Source organism: Poromitra crassiceps, assembly GCF_964638095.1.
Source record: "Poromitra crassiceps genome assembly, chromosome: 23".
NCBI lineage: Eukaryota > Metazoa > Chordata > Actinopteri > Beryciformes > Melamphaidae > Poromitra > Poromitra crassiceps.
Window position 1 is genome coordinate 9,647,308 of NC_139639.1, and position 12,791 is coordinate 9,660,098.

General features: G+C 45.8%; 1 protein-coding gene across 1 annotated transcript in view; it reads left to right on the top strand.

The window, feature by feature from the left end:
* The window catches only part of efr3a (EFR3 homolog A), a gene marked incomplete at its 3' end in the record, with an annotated part of 143,049 nt that overhangs the window by 110,656 nt on the left and 19,602 nt on the right, over positions 1 to 12,791 (top strand). The window contains exons 11-14 of the mRNA XM_083658874.1: positions 383 to 497; positions 1,019 to 1,070; positions 7,734 to 7,906; positions 8,241 to 8,316. Coding sequence (XP_083515000.1) covers positions 383 to 497; positions 1,019 to 1,070; positions 7,734 to 7,906; positions 8,241 to 8,316 — 416 coding nt within the window. The remainder of the gene's footprint in view (positions 1 to 382; positions 498 to 1,018; positions 1,071 to 7,733; positions 7,907 to 8,240; positions 8,317 to 12,791) is intronic.

A 12,791-nucleotide genomic window follows, 5' to 3' on the forward strand; every position in this document is an offset into this window, starting at 1 on the left:
CTAGAATAGAACCAAAATCACATCATAAATCCAAAATAGCATTAAGAATTTGTACGTTTTTTGTTGTTGTCCTATTCCATTAAAGAGATTGGGAAATGTGTTTTAGCGCTCTGTACATGTGGTCCAGACCTTCCACATGACAGGAAGCCTCTGTGATCTGATCTGTACATGTGGTCCAGACCTTCCACATGACAGGAAGCCTCTGATCTGATCTGTACATGTGGTCCAGACCTTCCACATGACAGGAAGCCTCTGTGATCTGATCTGTACATGTGGTCCAGACCTTCCACATGACAGGAAGCCTCTGTGATCTGATCTGTACATGTGGTCCAGACCTTCCACATGACAAGAAGCCTCTGTGATCTGATCTCTCCTCCTCCAGGCTTCTTTGGAGGAAACCTTCCAGACTACCAGAGAGCTGAGGTCATGATGTTCATCATGGGCAAGGTGCCCGTGTACGGCACGCCCTGCCACACCCTGGACACCGCCAAGATCGGGTGAGTCACACATCAGGGTGTGTGTGTGCCTGTGAGTGTGTGTGTGTGTGTGTGTGTGTGTGTGTGTGTGTGTGTGTGTGTGCATGCACATCAGGGTGTGCGTGTGCCTGTGAGTGTGTGTGTGTGTGTGTGTGTGTGTGTGTGCGCACATCAGGGTGTGCGTGTGCCTGTGAGTGTGGTAACTTGCTGGACATTAAATCTAATGTCCAGCAAGTCAAAAGTACAGTAAATCAAAGTCATGTTGACCGGCTCCATCAAAATGAGTCTGATGTCGCACTGGCGTGTTTGTGTAGAAACATGATTTTATGAGAAAATATTAATTTTGGCTGTTTTGGGGTTTCATCAGATTTTAATAAAATAAAGCCTTGGCTTTCATTCTGTGTAAATATTATTGTGAAATTAAAATGCTAAATATAGTTTTGAAGCTCATAAAGGTAGAGTGACAATCAGAACTGGCTGACTTTGTCAAACTTTTCTCTCCCTTCTTGTCTAACTGGGCTGTTGTGTTTTCTCCTCATCAGGCACCAGGGCACCAAGCGGATCCAGACCATGCTGCTCAGCTCCCTCATCATGGTGAGTCTCTCCTTTGGCCCGCTTATCTTTGATCCACTCGTACTGTCTGCCAAACCACCAGCTGCCTGGAAGCTCAGCAGACTGTTCCATCAGACCGGACCAATCTGAACCAGATGTACTCATTAGTCTAGAATGGGAGCGGGTTACCTCCTGGCTAACGGAGTTGTCTGTTTGTTTTCTCAGCAGGATATCTCCAAAAGTTTTTAATGGATTTGCACGAAACTTCCACCGTGCTTTTCACTGATTGGCCACAGAAAGTGAAACTTCCACCGTGCTTTTCACTGATTGGCCACAGAAAGTGAAACTTCCACCGTGCTTTTCACTGATTGAAACTTCCACCGTGCTTTTCACTGATTGGCCACAGAAAGTGAAAACGCCATTTTCCCCGACACTATTTTGGTTAGTGTGGACTTCACGGTCTACTAGTTAATATGTACCTCACGTCTCTGTGGTGCAACTAAACAAAGACACAACTTTAGTGTCAAACTAACTAGTTTCAACTTAGCAGTTAGTGTGGACTTTAGTTTAGACCCTAACTTAAGAGAGAACTTACGTTCAGCCCCTGGGGACTGGGCAGGAAGTGTATAGCCCCTTTCACCATTTGTAAACAGCGATGACGTATTGCGTGGGCGGAGCCGAACTCGTTGCAGAAAGTTGCGGTTCAGCTGTCATAGAAATACTGTAGGGAAGATCCCGACACCTCCTCCATGTATTTTAAAGCTTTGCCAGCAACAGACAGGTTATCTTACACAAATAAGCTAACTCTTTCAATGGGGTGAGGTTTCTTGACCCGTATTCTTAGTGGGAGTGTCCAGCGCAGGGGCGGAGCGACCCTATCAGCCCAGAGGGGGCGAAGCTCTTAGGGGGGCCCCATCAAAAAAAAAAAAAAATTTTTTTTTTTTTTTTTTTTTTTTTTTTTGAAGGCCAGGCCAGGCCGCAGGGCCGGTTCCAGAACAAGATGACTAGGGGTGCATCCTAGATAGGAAGGGGTGCAGATGCCCGGCCAAAGGCCGGGCCCACTCGGGTGGCCGGCCAAAGGCCGGCCGGCCGAAAAATTTGACATGTTATTTTACTAAAAATAATGCATTTGACCATCATTTCAAGTAGAATGATACCACCCAAGCAAGAATATTTCAAGTGTTTCAAGTGCTTTACTGAAATATTTGGACCATATAATGATAATACAATTATCTCAACCTTAAAAGGTTACATATAGGTGCCAAAAAGCCATAAAATCACATCAAAGAACAAAGAAAAACAACAACTATAATTCAAGTTTAAACAGTAAGTGTGCAGCTGTAGCATTTATACATTTTTTTACTTTTCAACTGAGCATGCAGACAAATAAGGGTGCAATGCATGCTTTTGCACCCCCGTAGAACCGGGCCTGCCAGGCCGCGAAGAAAAATGTGCCTTTTTTGCATGTTTGAATCGGTTTTAGCCATATTTAGTGGAATATCTCATTTTAAACACACCAATGTTATTGTCTATTGATTGAATTCCTCTCAGACTCACACCACTGACTTTATTAAATAAAGTCATTTTAAGTCACAACTGTAAAATAGCTGATAGCCCCTATATCCGAAAACACAATTTGTCACTCACTGAGCCAAGTAATATTATGTCCAAGAAAGACTACAGTGAAGCCACTTTACAGACAAGCTTGTTCTGAAGAAGAAAAATAAAAACACAGGTTGCCAGCCAGGTGGCCTGGCCTGCAAAAAAAAAAAAAAAAAAAATTTTTTTTTTTTTTTGATGGGCCCCCCTGACGAGTGGGCCCTGGGGCGACCGCCCCCTTGCCCCCCCTCTGGCTCCGCTACTGGTCCAGCGTCTATACGCATAAGGCACAAGATGTCTTCTTCCTGTATTCCGTGGAGCCACCTGCCTCCTCGTCTCCCCTCCTCTCTGCCACCTGCCTCCTCGTCTCCCCTCCTCTCTGCCACCTGCCTCCTCGTCTCCCCTCCTCAGCAGCTGGAGGGGCCCTCAAAGGTGGCAGTATTTATAACCATGTGCAGCTGCAGATGGGGCTGGGGGATGGGGGGGGGGGGGGGGGGTTATCGGTGCGATCTCCTCTGGCTCCGCCCACAGGGTGAAACCAGGACATTTGCAGAGCGCTGGGCAGGCTTTTAAAGGGATAGTTCACATTGTTTTAAAGCCAAGCCCTATTTGCTAGTTACCAATGATGATGTTGATTATTGAGATAGTTCTTTCTCAGGACAGTCCATCATGCTGTTCCTCATAGGAGCTTTAGAAAGTTTGGCAAAAACAAATGCAAGGTCAACGGGGTCAGGCTCCTGTATGTATGTCAAGAGCTCATTTCTGAATAAATCCCATAATGCATTTCTCCTCGCCCGAATCACGATGCGTTTCATCGGTCACCTGTCTTGAAAGCGATGACATCTTCTAAAACACGCTCACATCGCCCGCTCTTAAAGGGATATACACGCAAATGCAGCATCCGGTCTTAATGGGGTAAAAAAAATTCCAAGAAAAACTTGATGACATCATATGAATCAGTTTGAATTGTAGTTGTGGTATTCTCTCCAACATGACCTGTCATACTGTCGTTTCTGTTCTCCCCACCTAATCACACACTTTGCCAAAAATAACATCCAATCACAATGCGGACAGGATGTTGACAGCCAGAACACATATCATTAGATCATTAGGTGTAAAGGTGAGGTGTGATCAGATTTGTATCCGGATAGTTTTTCCAGATGCAAATACCAGGTCTATTGATTGATTGATTGATTGATTGATTTTATTTGACAGTTTTATTTGAAAAACACAATTTCATTGTAAGTAAGTGTAAATGAGTTCTTAACGATACAGAAATCACTGTATCCTGACACACGCACACACACACGCACACGCACACACACATACACACACACACACACACACACACATACACACACACACACACACACACACACACACACACACACATACACACACACACACATTCATTATGTTTCATTTGTGAGTCATGCTGTCATGGCATGATCTCTGTGTACACTCACACCAGCTCATTAAAGTGTCATTATCTCTTTGTGTATCACAGCATGACGGGGAAAATAAACTAAAATGGCCGCTTCACAGTCTGATCACGTTTCCTGCTCGTCCACCGCGGCCGAGACGAGCTCATCCAGCCGCGCTCTTGTCTGTGCGTCGCTCTGCACGTGTGCAGCAGGAGGTCCATGTTTAATCGGAGTAATCCTGAGTTTGGCGCTCTGATTGGCTGACAGATGACGGCCGTGTGTTCACAACTTCCACCCGTCAGTCGTCCTGGAGAGAGACGAGTATGTAGGGTGACAGTCACTGTTTCTTGAACAAAGCTAAATCGTTTAAACCCATTGATACAGTACCTGATGCAGCATTTGTGTGTGTATCCCTTATTTGTGTGTGTATCCCTTTAAGACCGCAAACCACATCACGCGGTTCACAGTCTTAAAGGGATACACACACAAATGAGGGATATACACGCAAATGCTGCATCAGGTATCAATGGGTTAATTAGCCGTTTATCTTTATCTTTATCTTTATCTTTATTGTTTATTGAACCAGGCACAGTACACAATAAATATATTGCACCAGAGATAGCTAAAAGCTAATTTGCATCTGTAGACCCTGGGCACACAGAGTCCTGTGCGCACACAGTACATTAAAGGAAAATCCTAATGTCTAAACAATCAAGATACATGACAAAAAATGATACTTACTATTAGCAAGATACAACATATACAATGTGCATAACAGTAAAAATAGAACACATAAAGGTAGATAGCAATCCACTAAAATCACACATTGGCAAATGGTAAAAAATAAATGACATAGCACAGAGAGAAACAGTATATGAGGCCACGCCAATGACTATAGGTGGCCGCAGGACTGACCCTCTCTCAGCCATTTCTTGACAAATTCGTAGGGAGGGACTTTGGCTCTCTATTGGGGAGAAAACGGAAAATGGGGGAAATCCGGGGAAAAAACTTGATAAAAGATTGCAGATTGTTGTTGTCCAGACAGATTAGAGGCAACAGATGTGAAAGCTCAGAGTAGTTTGGACACTGAGCTGTGTGTGAACGTAACCTTTCAGCTCTTTACAGCTGTTATCGTCTCCAGTCCAGCCTGAGGACTGATGTCATCATGGTGTGATAACGTGCATTACCTGTCTCCTCCAGGTGACCTCCAGGTTTAGGTCTAAGACCATGCCTCTCTCCTCCAGGTGACCTCCAGGTTTAGGTCTAAGACCATGCCTCTCTCCTCCAGGTGACCTCCACCATTAAGTCTAAGACCATGCCTCTCTCCTCCAGGTGACCTCCAGGTTTAGGTCTAAGACCATGCCTCTCTCCTCCAGGTGACCTCCAGCATTAAGTCTAAGACCATGCCTCTCTCCTCCAGGTGACCTCCAGGTTTAGGTCTAAGACCATGCCTCTCTCCTCCATGTGACCTCCAGGTTTAGGTCTAAGACCATGCCTCTCTCCTCCAGGTGACCTCCACCATTAAGTCTAAGACCATGCCTCTCTCCTCCAGGTGACCTCCAGGTTTAGGTCTAAAACCATGCCTCTCTCCTCCAGGTGACCTCCACCATTAAGTCTAAGACCATGCCTCTCTCCTCCAGGTGACCTCCAGGTTTAGGTCTAAGACCATGCCTCTCTCCTCCAGGTGACCTCCACCATTAACTCATTCACCGCCAATGACGTCTTTGACGTGTTATCAGCAATGGCCTTCCCCGCCAAGGACGTGTTTGACGTGTTTTTGTTTTTATTGGTGCAGCGCCTGCAGCAAACACTTGCCCAGCCTGTCACACAGACACAGGTCCCTGCCTTCAAAGGGTAGCCGACAGCACGCGATCAAACACATACCGCAGCTGTTGTTTTGAAATTGATGCAAGAGGAAATGCAGAGAACGGGTAACGCTTCCTTGTGCAGACAGGAGAAACATTGAAACGCCGAGCTGGAGTCGCCTTCCTCTGTGCCAGCCAGGAGAAAACGGGAGAAAGTAATCAAGAGATGTGTTTGATCATCGGAGGAATGAGGAAATGATCGATCAGTTTGCGAGGGCGGTGAGGACGTGTTGAATAGCCGAGGGGAAAACGGGAACGATCATAGATATGACAGGGAGACATGGACGAGGACGGTGTACCAGAACAAATCAAAATAAACACAGGAACAGCTAGGCAGCAGCGGGCAGAAGGCACTCACAGCAGCCCGCTGTCCTTCTCAAGATTCTTCAGTTGGTTCATGAAATCGCTGGGCTGCTCGCCCTCCAGTGTTGCTCCTGGCCAATCCCAGCGCCACAGGGCGTGGTTATTGCTTATCCTATGTTGGGTTAGAAATCTAAAAGGGGGATCGTGTGTGTGTGTGTGTGTGTGTGTGTGTGTGTGTGTGTGTGTGTGTGTGTGTGTGTGTGTGTGTGTCTGTCTGTCTGTCTGTCTGCACACTCACACCGAGTAAACTGTATTGTTGAATGTAAAAAAAAAGCACTTCATGTGTGTATATATATATATATATATATATTTTTTTTTTTGTCATTTGTGTCCTAACGAATAATATTTACATGTCTGATGTCAATACAGTTCAAAATAAAAGAATTGAGAGTGAGTTATGCCTGAGATTGTGCCCTTTTACAAAAATGCTTTTTTCTCCCTTTTCTCTTCCCAGACAGGCTTTTTTGGTGAACATGGGGTGTATAAAAAGGGTTATAAGTAGAGTACAGAACATGCTAAAAGCTAACTTTCTTTTTGGGGGTGAAAGTAGAGACTTAGATCTTCATTTCGAGGTATTGGACATCACTGTAGTCCTAGTACAGAATTTACTGTGGGTCTTGAAAGATGACCAAACATTATGGAAATACTTGGCCTGTGCCAAAAATGCCAGTCAGATATTGGCAGTGAATGAGTTAAGTCTAAGACCATGCCTCTCTCCTCCAGGTGACCTCCAGGTTTAGGTCTAAGACCATGCCTCTCTCCTCCAGGTGACCTCCAGCATTAAGTCTAAGACCATGCCTCTCTCCTCCAGGTGACCTCCAGGTTTAGGTCTAAGACCATGCCTCTCTCCTCCATGTGACCTCCAGGTTTAGGTCTAAGACCATGCCTCTCTCCTCCAGGTGACCTCCAGCATTGTCTAAGACCATGCCTCTCTCCTCCAGGTGACCTCCGGCATTAAGTCTAAGACCATGCCTCTCTCCTGACCTCCAGGTGACCTCCAAGTTTAGGTCTAAGACCATGCCTCTCTCCTGACCTCCAGGTGACCTCCAAGTTTAGGTCTAAGACCATGCCTCTCTCCTGACCTCCAGGTGACCTCCAGGTTTAGGTCTAAGACCATGCCTCTCTCCTGACCTCCAGGTTTAGGTCTAAGACCATGCCTCCTGACCTCCAGGTGACCTCCAGGTTTAGGTCTAAGACCATGCCTCTCTCCTGACCTCCAGGTGACCTCCAGGTTTAGGTCTAAGACCATGCCTCTCTCCTGACCTCCAGGTTTAGGTCTAAGACCATGCCTCTCTCCTGACCTCCAGGTGACCTCCAGGTTTAGGTCTAAGACCATGCCTCTCTCCTGACCTCCAGGTGACCTCCAGGTTTAGGTCTACGATCATGCCTCTCTCCTGACCTCCAGGTAACCTCCAGCTCTAAGTCTAAGACCATGCCTCTCTCCTGACCTCCAGGTGACCTCCAGCTTTAAGTCTAAGACCATGGCGGCCGCACTGCCTCCCCTCTTCCTGGACCCGCTCTTCTCCATCTCTCTGATGGAGGACAGCGAGCTGAGGCAGCTGGTGCTGGAGATTCTGCTCAACATCATTGATCGCCACGACAACCGCGCCAAACTACGCGGCATCAGGTAAGAGGCGGTGAAACACAATGTGCGTGTCTGTCTGTAGACAGTAAACATTGCAGTCTACATAGTAGACTACATATCACTCTGCATAATAGTCGGCCTATATAGACATTCCACATTTGATCACAATCAATCAATCATTTGTCAAGCACATTTCATACAAGATGTTGTGCCGTGTGCTTCACATATTTAACAAAAACAGCACATTGCTACAAACTCAAAGCACAGTCATTTGTCAATATTGAAAACAAGAGAAAATTGAAGCAGATGCTTAAATGATAGAAACCACTGGCCTGCTATGGATAATTTGAATGCTTTTTTTTTGTCTCCATTTTAGAATCATCCCCAATGTCGCAGCACTGAAGATCAAAAGAGAGAAGATTTCCAAGCAAGATGTTGTCTTCATGAAAAAGGTAGAACATGTCAGAATTGCTATACCGTAAATTCCGGACTATAAGACGCACCGGTGTATAAGCCGCGGGACCAAAATTGACTATTTTTTTCTTCTATAAGCCGCACCGGTCTATAAGCCGCGGGTGTTTTGATGTTTAATTACCATATGAAAGGGTTCGTGCACAGAGAGGAATGTCGGGAAAGCGATGGCTGTTTGGGGAAGCTCCCATTTATTAACATTTCAACAAAACAAAACAAAAGTCAGGTCACTAATCCCCAGACAAAATCACACAACAATAGGCTATATGTGCAGCAAACCTGTAACCAGAGAAGTCAAGTCACTAATGCTCGTCTTCCTCTTCTTCCTGCGTACTGAAACCACCAAAGTCCTCATCTTCAGTGTCGGAAACGAACAGGTTCAGGGTGGCTTCGTCAACCACTCTCCTCTCTCCTTCATTGTCACTCAAAACCAACGAACTCCTCTTCATCTATAGCTGTGTTTCCATTACAGTTTTTCGCAAAAGAATTGCGATATTTCTACAACTTCGACAATGTACAATTGCGACTTGTAGGCGTTTCCATTGAAGTTGCGTTTGAGTGATTCCCCGTTGCAGCAGCTGCCACAGTGATTACGCACGGGGATCTGCCCCATATCCCGTCCCCTGCATGCTCAAATCCAACCAATGGTCAATGGAAATCCCAACATGAAGTTACAATGCATATAAACGAGCCTGATTATCAATTCAAAAGAAAATGAGTCGCAAAATGTTGCTGGCTGCGTGAATGCAGTCAGCGCGACAGGCAGAGGAAAAAAGGTAGCCTAATAGCCTACAACTGGTCCGATTTAGAGATGGAGGGGGGAAAAGGCTGATTTGGTTCTATAATTGCACCTGAAACGTGTGCAATGTATTAGCCTACTCACAGTCACTGTATTCACTTCAGACAGCACCACCGCACCAGTGTGTGCTTTTCATCCTCTCATCTCGCCGCTGTGCCAAATGCGCGCACACAGGCAGCCTGCTGTCACCATGGACCGATTTCTGCCATTAAACATTATCTAATTTGCCCGGCTACGCTTTTGCACAACACTCGTCTTTCTGCTAGGTAGCGTTGCTTCAAAGTTTTCCACTTGCTGCGGAGGTTTTGACACGGCTATCGAACCTTACTTACCAAACTTATTTTCCGCTCCTTTTCCAAGGGATAATATGGGTCACATGACGTGCAAATGCGAAAAATGTGTTTCCATTACACTTTTGCGATAAACTGCTATATCGACACGTCTGAAAAACCACCTCATGATCATCTACTGCTCGTTCTCATGCTGTCGAGAACGAGCAAAGCTTTTTTTTGGTGAAAGAATCCTCCAGGGCGCTTCTTGTTAACAGTCCGAGTGAGTGGCAGGTCGAACGTCAAAGGCACTTCATCCATATTTATGATCTGCTCCGGTTCGATGGAATATTCCTTGATCTTCCTTTGTGTGAATTCGCCGAAGTTTGTGATTTTCTCCTGGTAGTCGGGGGAGGGAGTTGATGGGCTTGTGGCCGTTTGCTTACCGTAATTACCATATGTAAGTGGTCACGCACAGAGGGGATTGTCGGGAAAGAGATGGCTGTTTGAGGAAGCTCCCATTTACCGTATTATAATAATAATAATAATAATAATACATAAGTTTTATATAGCGCTTTTCTGGGGAACTCAAAGACGCTTTACAATACATAGAAAAGTAATACAATAAACAAAACTAAATAACAAGAACGAAAACAAATACAGGTCAATAGATTGCAGAGATGGAATGGTGGTTAGAGGTAGAAGTCAGATATTGTAGGCTGTTTTGAAGAGGTGGGATTTGAGTTGGGTTTTGAAGGAGGTGAGTGAGTCCGAGTTTCTGATATTGAGGGGCAGAGAGTTCCAGAGGGTTGGGGCAGCGATGGCAAAGGCTCTGTCCCCCGTGGTGCGGTGCTTGGTTTTGGTGATGGGGGTTAGGAGGTTGGCATCAGCAGAGCGGAGACGGCGGGTGGGGGAGTGGCGCTGGAGGAGATCTGTTAGGTAAGAGGGGGCCAGATTATTGAGGGCTTTGTAGGTGATGAGCAGGATTTTGAAGTGGATGCGGTGTTGAATGGGGAGCCAGTGGAGATGTTGGAGGATGGGTGTGATGTGTTCTCTGGAGCGGGAGTGGGTGAGTAATCGGGCAGCTGAGTTTTGGACATATTGCAGTTTACGGAGGACAGTGGAAGGGAGGCCATAGAGGATGCTGTTGCAGTAATCTAGTCTGGAGGTGATGAAGGCGTGGATGAGTATTTCGGCGGCTGAGGGGGAGAGAGTGGGGCGGAGTCGTGCAATGTTTCGGAGGTGAAAGAAGGATGTTTTGGTGATGTTGTTGATGTGTGACTTGAAGGAGAGTGTGGGATCCAAGATGACGCCGAGATTTCTGACCAGAGGGGAGGGGGTGACTGTATGTCCATCAATGCAGAGTGAGAGGTTCTGGGAGGAGGGGAGGAGGGATTTTGGGCCAAAGATCATGATTTCTGATTTATTGCAGTTGAGTTTGAGGAAGTTGTTGGTCATCCAGGTTTTTATTTCAGTGAGACAGTCAGTGAGGGTGGTGAGAGTGGCAGGGGTGATGGTTTTGGTGGAGATATAAAGCTGGGTGTCGTCAGCGTAGCAGTGAAATTGTAGTCCATGGCGGCGAATGATGTGACCTAGGGGGAGCATGTAAAGGATGAAGAGAAGGGGACCAAGCACCGAGCCTTGGGGGACTCCGTGTAATACTGGGGTGGTGTGGGATTTGCAGTTGTTGATGGAGATGAAGTGAAAGCGGTCAGACAGGTAGGATGTGAGCCAGGAGAGTGCTGTGCCGGTTATGCCAATTGATTTTAAGTGACTGAGGAGGATGGAGTGGTTGATGGTGTCGAAGGCTGCACTGAGGTCGAGGAGGAGGAGAATGGTGAGGGAGCCAGAATCAGAGGAGAGGAGGAGGTCGTTGGTGACTTTGAGTAGTGCTGTTTCGGTACTGTGGTGTGATCTGAAGCCGGATTGGAATGTTTCATAAAGCTGGTTGGTGTGGAGGTATTGTTTGAGTTGAGTTGCGACGGTGCGTTCCAGTATTTTAGAGAGAAATGGTAACATGGTAATCGTAATGGTAATGGTAATGGTAATGGTAATGGTAATGGTAATCGTAACATTTCAACAAAACAACATAACACAACACCACCGTTGTTTATTTTTACAGTGCACACAGTGTCCGCGGTGTGGTGAAAAGAGGGCAAGAGAGGAAATTAAAACAGAAGTGGATTTATAGTTAGAAAGAGTGCTAAAAAAGAGAGATTTTTTTTTTTTTTTTTTTTTTTTCTGAAAAAATCCATAGATAAGACGCACCGTTATATAAGCCGCAGGGGCCAAAAAACGGGAAAAAAGCCGCGGCTTATAGTCCGGAATTTACGGTAATCGCTTTTTAATTAGTTATATTATTCTATATTATATTATTTATTAGTTGATTATTTATATTAGTGCAGTGCCCATTCGCCCCTCTGCTGCACAGAGTGGTGTTCGCCCCGCCCCGCTTTTACGCACGTATCTGTGCTGTTTCCTGCATGCTTTACTTTTCTCATCATCTCAGCTCACGTCTTAAAAACACTGGAACGAGGTCTGTCTGTACAATAGTCAAGACAAACTGCATCTGTCCCCAAACGCTACACTCCTCTCATTGCAACACCTACAGTTTGTTTTAATTAGTTTGAGATTTCTGATATAAGTTGTTTATCTTTTAATCTCACCTTGGCCCTGACATTTCCCAAAGCGTGGAACCCCCCCCCCACCCCCCCTGGGTCATCCAGAGGGCAGGGAGCAGAATGCCTCCTCCTCTCAGCATCAGGACCACTGCAGCATCTTATCTCTGACCAGCCGCTCATTAGGAGCCCACAGCTCACACCCTCGCCCGCTGTCAAGAGATAATTAATGCAGTCTAATTGGATTGATTAGAGCTGAATAGAAGTCATCAGCATGTGAAATGCCTTCACTCTGTATTAGGCTGCGCCTCAAGCATATGAATGCAGGACAAAGACATCCCCCCCGCATCTTTTATTTATTCACATAGCTTCCTGTAACGACCGTAACGTTAACGTTATTTTTAGGGGGGATTGGAAGCTAATGGGATTAACCTTTTCAGCAAACGGCACAGTCTCATTTTCATTTGCATTTGACAGGACATTTGACAGGACATTTGACAGGACATTTGACAGGACATTTCACAGGTCATTTCACAGGACGTTTCACAGGTCATTTCACAGGACGTTTCACAGGACGTTTCACAGGACGTTTCACAGGACACTCCACAGGACATTTCACAGGACATTTCACAGGACATTTCACAGGACACTCCACAGGACAATCCCATCGTCATTTCCCTCATGTAGAGCAGAAGCATCGCAGAGGTTCTACTCTATTTCATGCACCAGCAGTTGTTTGGAAAAGTTTCGATTTCTGAAGCAGTCAAACG